The sequence below is a fragment of the Serinus canaria genome, chromosome 13 (genome assembly GCF_022539315.1).
Source record: "Serinus canaria isolate serCan28SL12 chromosome 13, serCan2020, whole genome shotgun sequence".
Taxonomy (NCBI): domain Eukaryota; kingdom Metazoa; phylum Chordata; class Aves; order Passeriformes; family Fringillidae; genus Serinus; species Serinus canaria.
The window spans coordinates 4,546,509-4,559,101 of record NC_066327.1 but is presented as its reverse complement, the minus strand read 5'-3'; the positions used below and the strand labels follow the sequence as shown (position 1 = coordinate 4,559,101).

The 12,593-nt window shown below is 41.7% G+C and overlaps 1 protein-coding gene across 1 annotated transcript in view; it reads left to right on the top strand.

The window, feature by feature from the left end:
• The window catches only part of TENM2 (teneurin transmembrane protein 2), a 187,608-nt gene that overhangs the window by 137,053 nt on the left and 37,962 nt on the right, over positions 1-12,593 (top strand). The window contains exons 12-13 of the mRNA XM_050979861.1: positions 6,809-7,019; positions 11,819-11,938. Of these exons, the coding sequence (XP_050835818.1) occupies positions 6,809-7,019; positions 11,819-11,938 (331 nt within the window). The remainder of the gene's footprint in view (positions 1-6,808; positions 7,020-11,818; positions 11,939-12,593) is intronic.

The following is a 12,593-nucleotide window of genomic DNA, read 5'->3' as shown; positions in this document are numbered from 1 at the left end:
CTTTATTTTAAGACCTGTAATTGTGATTACAATATATAATCTCCCTAATAGACACTTATAACCCATTGAATGCACCGTGGCTTTATTTTAGGAAATTAAGGCATTACTGGTGGTATTTTGAGGAATGGGAGAGCATATGCTACTTTTTACATTCCTATTTCTTTTGGCATATTGCATAAGGAAAGCACTACTGTGGCTGGTTATACCCATCATTTTGCAATAACTATAATGATTTATATTAATATTTTATATTAATTTATAATAATTTATAATAATTTGCTTGTTCCTAAATAGAAAAATATCTTTCATCTCCTTAAATTACTTCTGCTTAACTAAATTTCACCTTAGACTTTGCAGCACTTCCAGCTGCATGAGACAATGGGATACACAGCAAAACTCAGATGTCTTTCCTGAAGTGTAGCTTCACTAAATGTTGGATGCAGTTGATATCCATCACATTTAGGAATCTTTGTTCTGAGTGTCTGGGATAATTTGGGAAAGAGAATTAAGAATCCTGTCCTCTGCAGAGGCAGCCTTGGCACAAGCCCATATTGCCCACTGGGACTGCTCTTTCTAGGCTTTTCCTTCTTTCTCTCTTCTCCCACCTTTTGCATCTGTTCAAATGTACTCATTTTTATAGTTTTTATTGGCAAGAGAGTTAAATTATGTAACCTCAGAGAAAGACAAACAGGAAATAAGCAAAGTTTTGCTAAATGTGTTTGTTTTGTATTTGATCAGGATGGAGAGGGCAGGTGCAGGCAGGTTAAAAAGAAATAAATTTTTTAAAAAGCTTAAATGCAATCACTGCTTCTATCACTTCCCAGATCACATTTCTCCTCACAATGTAATTATCTGGACTAAAATTGGTAGGAGAAGGAAAGGAAGCAACCCACAGCAGTATAGAATACTAAGCCAAATAGAAATGAGGAAATTCTTATTTGTTATGCAAAGTGGCACATTCTTTTAAAATACACTTTAATTTCTTTTCCGCTTGGCTTTCCAAAGAGAGATGTGCATCTCTCAGAAGGCAAATTTTGCCCTTCAGTTTGTTACTCTGTATCTTTAACCCCACCAGGAAGTATAGCTGGTGGTAATTCTGTTTGGCACAATACATTAAAGATAATGAATTAGAGAAAGCCAACTAGCTGCTCCAGTATGAAATCTCTTCAATTCACAAGAAAAATGCATTTCTAGTGAAGTTCACTGTCAGGACAGTACACTTGACTGATTGAAAGGCTGTTTATTTGAGTTGTCTTAGAAAACTCATCTCTGAAATTAGACAGAAGGAAAATAGAAAGAAAAGAGAAGTGTCTTCCCGCAATAAACATTTAGAAAAAAATTGCTTTTAGAAAATTACAAATCCTGTGACTTGATACTGCATCAGGCTCGTGACATTTAAGATAATACAAGTATTTCACAGCACAAAAGCAAATCATGTAATTTAGCTTGCCTCAACAAGCATTGCCTCAGCAGGGGTCTCTAATTCAGCACAGACAAAAGATTTTATGAAGTTCTCAATATAAATGCACAGAATACTCTTGGCACAGAAAATGCCTTTGCCAGAGCCTGTACAATAGTCAGTTGTGGAACAGCAAATGCAATCAGGAGCTGAAATCTGTGGTGGATGGGGGCAGAGTGAGTCACGTGGGCTCAGGTATGAAATCTGTATCAAAAGTAGGCACTCAGATTTTGTCAGGAGCTAATGAGTGTGCTTGTATGTGATTGTGTTACAGCTCCATGTCAGCCTCTGATCACCTTCACACACATTAGCCAGCTCATCCCTGTCCCCCTTGGGATGTGCTCTGCAATAGCTCACTCTCTCAACAGGGGAGATGGGAAAGCAAGAAGCTCAGAGCCTGCAGATTCCATGGTTTGAAAAGGCAGCAGCATCCCTGTAGGTGTCCATGTACCCTGGAGCTGGGCAAACATTGTTTCTCAAGGCTGTTCTCACCTTGCAGCCCTTTGGGTCAGCCTGGCTCTGAGCAAGGAGTGGTTTGGAGTTGAAGCCTCAATTCTCCACAGGTTCTGAGGGACCCCCAGGCTGGAGCTACACCTGCAGTGGCTTCCTGCAGCTGCTGCTCTCAGGAATGAGGCTTTTCCTGCCTGCCCTGCCCCAGCAGCACAGGGATCCCCAGTGGGCCAGGCAAGTGGGGTGGGCGCTTCACCACTCTCATCCTCCAGGGTACTTTAAAACCTCATTGGGAAGGTTCTTGGGTATTCAAAGGCACAACCAATCTCCAGGTTCATTCTACTTTGCCACAATGTGGGATTTACAATCCAGCTTGTCCTGAAAGGCAGTTTGGGTTACAAAAATATTCTGTTGTGCTCACAGTTAGATACAAAAGTGTTGTAATGAATGTCCTGGTGGTTTACAGGGAGTCTTTACAGGGCTGGAGCAGGAATAGAAGCATTCCCTTTCTTGTGAGCACCAGGAACTTCTGAGGAATTATTTTGAATGATACATGCCAATACAGATAACAGTAATTAGACCAAGCTACAAAAGTGTGAAAAATTGGGTTAAATATTAGATAAACTTCCTGGTAATAAGATATAGTGGGCTGTGGCATAGCCTGCCTGTGGAAGCAGTTTTGCATGCAGTTTTAGAGCTCAATTAATATATTTCTGTGTTGGCAGAGAAGGCCTACTCTTTTGATAATCTGATAGAGCATCTCTAATTCTTTCACCTTGGGTATATTAATACTGCACATAATTAAAATCGGTTCATGATAAATTAACTAATTTGCCCTTAGAGTGATCAAAGACCCTTTTGCCCTCAGGGTTTGTAGTAGCTGCTGTTCCCCCCCTCCCCACCTCCATTTTAATCATCAGTCTGAAATGTTTATTGGAAAAAGAAAAATTTCCAGGAATTAGGTTCTGAAAGTCCCCAGCTCCTGCTGCTAGTGAAGTGTAAGGATGCCCTCTGCTGAGCGTGGGCTCTGGAGTTTTGGGTTGGAAGCAGAATTGTCCTTTGCTGGGTACAGAAAGCATTGGCTGAGCAAGCTGGATGTCAGGTCAAAGTTCACTCATTCTGATGTGCATTGTGAGTTCAACCTGAAGCACAACCTGCAGGTATTGGAGGAAGTGTGGAAACTGTAGATAATTTACTCTTTGGAATTTAAAAACTCCAAGGGCTCAAGCATCAGCTTTGTGCAGAAAGGTGTAGCACCTCTACTGCTGCAATCCACTAACCTGGCCATGGTGAGAAATACATTCAGTGATGCTGGAACACTGATGCTGAGAGGTTCTAAATACATTAGAACAGTAATGTGATAAAAATATATCACTGCTCCTCCTGAGAGCTTTTTTAGTCCTTCTAATGATGGTCAAGAGGAACACAATAATAAGGCAGTCATAAATATGACATGCATGAGTAGGTTAATCCCCTTTCAAGTATTTCTTTGAAGTTTTCTCTGTACTGTGTAGTGAAGTCTGCCAAAAAGCTTGTGGAACAGTTCACAGAAAGTTGAGAAATGTGTGGATCCATTAGCCAAGTGAACTCTTCAAGAGGGATACCATGTCACTTGCTTCATTCCTGAAAAGATTTGAGAATTCAGAAAAACCACGAACAGCAATGGAGAGCTAATCCTGTGCTGCCAGTTTAAATCAGATCAAAATTTCCTATTCCTTTCCTCTCAGTTAAGGCCAAGTCAGGACTTGTGTTGGTCTCAAACTGTTGGAGGAGGTTCAGCACCATCTCAGCTCCCTCTCCAGTCTCCTCTCTTTAGCATGCAGAGTATCAGAGAGGTCACTGCCCACCTGAAACTCAGCTGTGTGTCCATGAAAAGCAGCAGTCTTTTGGTGAGGCAAGTGGTGAGGGTTTGTCATTGAATTAACCATATAAATAATTCAGTATACCTGAGGAAATTTGGAGGATGACAAACCCACAGTACTGAATTCTAATTAATATTTATGGTAATAGCAGAATTTTCTTTTACAGAAGGTACTTTTTTTCTAACTCTGGTTTTAATCAGCTGAGTCTAATGCAAATAAATGATTCTGTAACAATTTACTTCATATATAACAGTACAATATGGCTGGGGAACAAGGTTCTGCACCTGAGGAACAACCCCAGGCACAAATGTCACTTGTGTCACTTCCTTGTCCAGTGGCTGAGCACTGGAGCAGGGTGCCCTGTGAGGCTGTGGAGTTTCCATCCTTGAAGACATTTCAAAATCTGTGTGGGCAGCCTGGCCAACCAGCATCTGGTAGCCTTGCTTGAGCAGGGGGCCAGAGCTGATCACCTCCAGAGGTCTTTGCCACTCTTAGCCATTCTGCATAATAGTCCAGATAGCAAATTAGGCAAACATGGGCTAAAAGCAGATATATTCTGACAGTAACTGTACTCTTTCATGCATGGAGGCAGAGATTTCAGAGCAGCAAAGTCAATAAGAGCAGCAGCTGTGGATGTGAGCAGCACAGGGGTGTCTAAGCCTTTGATGCTGAGCAGCAGTGCCCAGGGCCTGGCTGTGTGAGCTGAACAGACCCAGGGCTCACTGCTGCTGTTGCAACAAGCTGGATCAGCTAGTTCACATGAGGTGAAAATATCCTAAATCCTGAATCTTGCCATCTGAGGATAAATTACTACTGGGGAATATAGCCATATAAGTAATAATGTTAGAAAAAGCAAATTGTGTTATGCTCTATGCCTGTCTTTTCTAAATATTGTTTTAAGATGCATCTGAAAACATCTGAGTCTGACTTGACAGACCTGCAGCAAAACCTTCTTTCATGGAAGGAATCACAGGCAGGTTTTTCCCTGCTGTTGAATGGAGATGTTTGCAGCCTCCCAGGTCCTGAACTGGCAATTCAGAGCAGTTTGATTGCCTGCTTGATTGTTTGTGAGATAACGGTGAGATTGGCAGTGGCAGGGTAATTTACTGAAGATTGCAATGTCAGACAATATCCAAGGGGGCTCGTGAGCATGAAGAAGTGATTCACATGACTGACAGGAGCCTGAGGGATTGATATGCCCATTCCAAGTTCATGGTGCCATCACAAGTGTTTGGCTACAGCATCCCATAATCAGCTGCGTGATGAGGTCATTACAGGCAGAACTTCTGCTCACCTCTAATAACAGCTGTGGCCAAAACATGATGCAGCTCGAACAGGTAAATGTAAATTTGTCAGAGGGAGGAATTTATAGCCTGTGGTTTGCCTCTGTTATTTCTGGTGTGTTGAGAGGGTTTCCTTGCCTGGTGGTCATCTGAGAACTGGGTGGGCTAAGCAGTGGGCAAAGCTCAGTTGGTAGTTGTAGAGGTCTCACAGACTGGGGGAGAAGCTGATGAATTCTCAGAGCTTAATAGGAAAACTGCCTTGAGTTATACCCCGAAGCTAATGATGTCCTCAGAACGATTATATAAAGTGGGGAGAAAATTAGATGTAGCAAAACAGAAAGATCCTGCAGCCTTGTTGGAGGGAATTGTAAGATGAATGGAGCTCTTAATGTCAATAGGCGAGTGACCTTAAAGCAACATATAGCTTCACAACAAGGTAGTTTGTCTGACTTAAATCTCCTTAGAGGCCTGAATGAAACATTGTCAGCATAACTTGGCAATTTTGTTTTTAAATCAGGTCAGGCACAGTCATTTCAGGCACACGAAGTGGGTTGGAAATGAAAAGCTAATTGTAAAATAAGAACGTTTTTTATAGTTTTAGATTGGTTTTTTTTTTGCTTTAAGTTGTTGTTTTTCAGTTCTCCAGTTAGCACTTTTTCAGTTTTCCAGTTATCACTTTGCTGGTCTGTTGTCCCCTGGAAAATCCTGAAAATGCATGAGTCATGATCTTACCCTAAGGTACTTTTGTCTGCTTCCATACTGGAATGCTCTCTCTTGTGTCTGATTTTGAATGTAGGCCCAGGCCATATTTGTATTCAAAAATCAGATTGATACACCTTGGGAAGTGTTACAGACATAAGTAGATCACGCATTGAACTCCTGATTCTTGCCAGAGTAGATGAACAAATGTTTCTAAATTGTTTGAGATGATAATATTTCAAAGCAAATGGTTAATAATTTCTAAATCATAGTAGAGGTCCATTGAGAGAATATATTTCAGTTAAATAATGATACCAAATGAAGAGATAAAGATAGAATTGTTCCTGTGTGTGCTAAAATTGTTATTTATCTAAGTATACAGATTGATCTCTCCCTTGATTCCCTTTTAATTTCTGGTATTAAAATTCTCTTTTTTCTTAAAAATGCATCTTAAAAAATACTCTTGATAGATAACCTAATCTGTAATATGATGACTGAACCCACCAATTTTGTGACTGATCCATCCTTGCCAAGCATGCACACAAGTTGTGAGCCGGGTATCCATGGGAGGTGGGAGTTCCAGCAGCCCTTCCCTGGGAACTGCCAAAATGGTTTCAGTGTAATTTGTGTTTTAACTAGGTAATGATAGCTTTGTCATCCCCATCTCCTCTCAGCTCCTCAAACAGAACAAATAAAACCAAACAGCATAATTCTCAAGACAGAAAAAAAAAAATAATAAAAACCAGCCAAACAAGCAAATAACTTAAACAGAAATCCTTTATTGCTTCCACTTCCTTCTGCCTAATTTCAGCCCTTGACAGATTTATTGGGATTTATCCTCATCTAACCCTGGTTTACATTAATTGTAGTGGTTTTTAAGGAGTGTGCTGAGAAGCCCCATGCTCATGGCACTGTTGGCTGAATTACCAGGTTTGGGGCAGGGGGATGCTATGAAAGGTGAACTTGAACCGTTTTTCCCAGTGCCTTAAGCCTTCCATGGGTATTACTGCTCCACAGCTCCGTGCTGGATCTCAGTGGTGCCTGTTACCTTTCAGATGGCCTGGTGGACTGCCTGGACCCTGACTGCTGCCTGCAGGCCACCTGCCAGAACAGCCTGCTGTGCCGGGGCTCGCGGGACCCGCTGGACATCATCCAGCAGAGCCACGCCGCCGCTCCCGCCGTCCGCTCCTTCTACGACCGCATCAAGCTGCTGGTGGGGAAGGACAGCACCCACATCATCCCTGGGGAGAACCCCTTCAACAGCAGGTGAGACAAACCCTTCCTCAGCAGGTGAGATAAACCCTTCAACAGCAGGGAGCAGCTGGCAACGTGACACATGTCTTGGTTTGAAAAAACAGGTGTCTGCCAAGAAAGGCAGGAGCCTCGCCTGAAATGGAAAATGTAACCCCCCCCGCCTCTGAATTGGTATAATTTTGAAATTAAAAGGCTCTCAGGTCTTTTAATTTCAAAATTATACCAATTTAATACCAAAATTATACTAATTTAATTTCCTGTGGGAATAGGAATAACAGTTCCTTGCTAGGAAAATTAAAAATATAAATGTAATAGTACAAACAACAAACAAACCACGGACAGGTCAGAGCACGACCTGACCCTCTGTGTGTCAGGGTGGTGGCACAGTCCCATCCCAGGGGGGCTCAGGGTGGTGGCACAGTCCCATCCCAGGGGGGCTCAGGGTGGTGGCACAGTCCCATCCCAGGGGGGCTCAGGGTGGTGGCACAGTCCCATCCCAGGGGGGCTCAGGGTGGTGGCACAGTCCCATCCCAGGGGGGCTCAGGGTGGTGGCACAGTCCCATCCCAGGGGGGCTCAGGGGGGTGGCACAGTCCCATCCCAGGGGGGCTCAGCCCTCCTGCAGTGCCAGCTGTGGCTCTGCTGGAGCAGGGATCCTGCACAAGGGGGGAGTTTTCCTCTGCAGCTCCAGGGCTGCTGGAGATGGGCCTGCTCTCCCTCTGGGAGTGCAGAGGGAAAGGGCTGCTGTGATGTTCCAAACCTCAGATTATATCCAGGTAGGAATGCTTGGCTCCTCCCCTGGGTGGGGCATCTCCCCATGGGATGGTGGACTTTGATCAGCCAGGCAGGGACACTCAGTGGGCATGGACAGCAGATAATTAATAATGAATGGCCCATGGACAGCAGAGATCTCCTGGAGGGAGGATTGGCTGTGGGAGGGATAAAGAAAACTGCCCAAAGAACAGGAGATAACTGCCCCACCCCTGACAGATAGGAACAGAATACACACCCCCATTTCCAACCTAAGACACACCAGGTCTGTGCATTTCATGGGAAAATTTCTGGTTCTGTTTGTGGTTTAACAGGAGCTGCTGCTTGTGGGTGCTGCATCTCAGGCATTGATCACACTGAGGCCACACTGCTGCAGTTCATGATGTGGCCTCTATTTTATAACAGAGTTTTATTAGCATTTCAGCAGTCTGGCAATGCCCAGAAGAAGGTTTCTTCCACTGAGTAGGAGCTTCTAAGGTTTATATTTTATGAAGACTGCAGTCTAGAGAAAGGGAAAACACTTACTAGTTTGCACTTCATTTTTAATGTTGTGCCATTAGCACAAATTTCAATATTGGAATAGCATTTCAAATAATTTTAAAAATCCATTGATTTATGGAGTTTTATTATTTATTCCTTACATAAAAACATTTTACTTGTAACATTGATCCACCTGACTATGTTTTCTTTTTCTTCTTGTTTTTTTTTGTTTTCTTTGTGTGTTTTCTAAGACTATTAATTATATATTTGCAATGAATCTAAAAGCCAGCACATCATTAATTAAAATTTGATGCCATTGTATGCTCACAAGAAGATTGGTATTTATCAATATTATATAAATAGGTCTCCATGGAAAGATGCTAAGAAATTGATGAGTATATTATTTATGTTCATATCACCAAAGTTAAAACTGAAGGGCTTCATTTGAGATAACACCCAAAGGATTGCACTTCATTACAGGAAGTTTTCTCAGGCAGGATCCCATTACAGGCTTAGTGGGTGATGTAGAGCATGTCCCTAAATATTTGTCAGTGAATAGAGAATCATAATGTTTCTGGATACACCAGGCAGATCCCCATTGTACTCACCCCTGTGCTGCACACAATCATTTCCATATTCCATCAGGAAACCCCTCTTGGATCCTACCCTATGCAATATAGATTTTATGCTATTCTATAAAATATTCCATGCATACACACATGGAGTAGTTAAAAAAATAGAAAAAAGAATTGTTCTTTTTTCACCTTTTTTAATCCTGGAAGTGTTTAAGGCCAGGTTGGACAGGGATTGGAGCAGCCTGATCTAGTGGAAAATGACCCTGCCGTGGCAGGAGGTTGGAACAAAATGATCTTTAAAGTCCCTTCAAACCCATTCTATGATTCTATGAATTAGTGCTCTAAACTAAACAGGAGCTGAGCAGTTCAATCCTGAGGCTCCAGTAAAAAAAAAAAAATACTCATTGGAAACTAGATTTTTTTTTTTAATGTTCCTTGTGGTAGAACTCTTAGTTCTGTTTTATTCATCTGAGCTACACTGTAAATTTTAACACATCTTTGCAAATGACCTATTAATGATGTTAAAATTGGCCTTCACCATTAAGTTTTGAAGGTACTTCTGATAATTCTATGGCTCAGCTGCTATTTTTGATACCAATTTTAGGCAAATCTAATGTATAGTGTCAAATTGTAAGTTTTAGAACTGATGGGTTTGTCTTTTAAAAGTGCCACAACGTTGAACTCCCAACTTTTCCATAAACTGAAGCTGCCATAGTCTCAAAAAGTAGATCCTATGTTTGTAATCTGTTTGCCCAGCTCAGTCTGTCATTCCATTGAAAGACTTGGAAAAAAGGGACAAAATAATGGTTTGGGGGTTTTTTCCAGTCTTAGTTCAAGAAAAAAAAGTTATTTCCTACTATAAAGGAATAAATAACAAAATTTATTGATGGCTCAAATAGGTAAATCTCAATGATTTTTTTCTGTGCAAAAACAAGATTAAAGGAAGTTTTCAGGGGAAAAGAAAAAGCTTAGTGGTTTTACATATTTAAAATCCTTAGTAAAAAAAATATATAGTTCCTGTATCAGTTCAATTTTTCTGTTACACTTTTAAAAGATTACCAAAGAAAAGTGATTGTATGTGTGACTATTAGTCAAAACATTGCTTCTTATAAATCCATATTTTAGCTACATTTTATCTTATTCTAATATCTACTGTGTTCCTTATTTAAAATTTTAGAAATAAAAAGGAATATTACTGACCAAAATATTTTATTCAAATTATTTCCTAAAATATTAAAATTGAAGGTAGAAAAAATTAAGTCATGGGCATTATTAGTTTTCTTCTGCCATCTGACAAGTTCTTTCTAAATCTACTTTCTGCACAGTTTTCATAGAGGAGCTTAAGTGACTTTTTTCCTGCAACTATTTCTGTGTGTTTGTCACATAAAACAATCCAAGCAAAATGAATTATGCCTAGACAATTATCTTGGTCCAATGTGTTCCCAAGCAGATTTTTCTCAACAGGATTCAATTTCTATTAAGTTCCATATTCTGTTACAAAATGTTGATTTAGCAAATTAAAAATTGACCTGACAGGTCAAGAAGCACTTGAAAGTCCTAAAAGAAAAGTAACAAAAATGGCTCATTTTTATTAATTAGATATTTTTAATGTAATACTGAAGAAAATATTGCGCTCTGTTTGGAATAAAAATATGAGGAAATAGCTGTTAAATAGCCAGTATAATGCAGTTAGAAATGTACCCCACATCCCCTGAACAGAGTGGGCAGGAAAGAGCTGCAAGGCATCCCTGGTGTGACTGATGGAAGGAGCTCTCCTGTGCCAGGGGCCCTCCCAGAGCCCAGCACTGTTTGTCAGTGTCCAGCCAAGCTCAGCCCAGGTTAATCCCCCAGTCCAGCTCAGACATGCCTGGCGCAGGGTGCTGAGCTCTGGGAGCAGCCCCAGTCCTGCTGGGAAGGGCTCTTCATCCCCCCTCTGCCAGCAGAGCAGAGCTGGGGGCTCATGCTGGAGGCACAGGCTGGTGAATACATAAATCTTTTCACCCATGACTACAGCAAAGAGCAGTTTTACAATTCCTGAGATTATGGGTTAAGAGGAGTTCACCCTCTGCCTGTTTTCACCTTCTCCAATTTTCACATTTCCAGTGTAGCAATGGAAGCCATCTACAAAGAGCTTTTCCTTTTCCATTACCCTTTTACCACACAGCTTCCCCCTCCCCAATCTGCTTCTCTCAGGGCTCAGGGAAGATGGAAGGGAAAGGAGCCAGGGGCTGGGAACTCCTCTCCAGCTGGGAGCAGCAGCACTTTGTGCCCGCTGTGCACTCACTTAGCAGCAGCAGAGCAATTGCCAAAGAGAAAAAACTGACTGTGCCTCTTCGAGGAATAGCTCATCTTCATCTCCCTTAGCTTAAACAAAGCTGCTTATCCTGCTGGCCAAAGAAACTCATTGTCTTGCCTGTGTGTAAAGCTGGACTTTAAACCAAATCCTCCTCTTGGCAAAGTGCAAGCAAGGGTTCCAAACCCAGCTGGAATGCAGGGTACAGGTGCCAGTCACTCCCTAAGATGAGGGAATTTGAACCTTGTTGTGAAGAATTGGAGATACAAAGCAGAGGTGTGGCATTGCACCACATTTGTCCAGTGTGTTAGGGACCCTCAGGAGTGGTATTGTACCCTGCAGGGAGGTTTTGGAGTTTCAGTGGGGCTGCAGGGGCACAGCTTTGGCCTGGCTGCATGGGAGCGAGCTTTGTACTCTGCAAAGCCTCCTTAGACAATGAGGCAAGCCCTTGTTAGGCAAGAAAAGCACTGGCTGCCATTCTGTGTGCACTTCTCACTGCATAAAGAAGCATTTTCTTGATTTAGGTGTATAGAGGGAGCTGGGCAATATTGTGGTCCCTCAGTATTCTAAGAACCTTTGGAGTAAACTGTATTTAGAGTAAATGAGGTACAGGTGTTCCACTACTTCACTTGTAAATGACATCACCTCGCTTTTGTGATTAGCTTTAACACCTTTAATTCTCTTTCTTTTCCAGTCTTGTGTCTCTCATAAGAGGCCAAGTGGTGACTACAGATGGGACTCCTCTCGTTGGGGTCAATGTGTCGTTTGTCAAGTATCCAAAGTACGGCTACACCATCACTCGCCAGGATGGCACGTGAGTGTCCCTGCTCCTCTGAGCCCCTGTGTGCTGTGCAGTGTCTTTGCTGATTAACAGATGGTGTGATCTAATGGAACCATGTGGTACCAGGCATTGCCTTCCTCCCAGGGCAAAGAGCTATTAAGTAAACACAAAAGTCATTTTTCACACGGCGTTTTGAATACTAACTGCATGTAAATACGAACAGGCTGACTTCTGGTGGTGACGTGTTAGCAGGCAGGCTCCTTTCTAATAAATTGCTCTGTATCTATGAAAACATTTGTGGGCTACAACAATATCCAGCTGAGACAAGAAATATTTTATTTTAAAATGCAGAGCAGGCTTACACTTCTAGGAAAAAAAGAAAGCATCATTATAGAATAGTATATTTTGTTAAAATTTCCCTTCTGCTTCTCTTTGCTTTTGAAGATACACTCTCTTTTGAGTTTCTTCAGGGTAGAATGTAATCAAAAGATTCTAATTGAATATATTTAGACAATTTCCTGCTGTGCAAAAAAGTGCTTTTCCCCCCTTGTATCAGCTTATTTGAAATGCACACAAATGCAGATAAACAAAAGTCATTGTGTCACGGTTTATCTGGTTTACTGGCTGTGGTAACTAAAACAGTTTATCTGACACAGGCATTGTAAACATTTGCCATTTTATCTTGGTT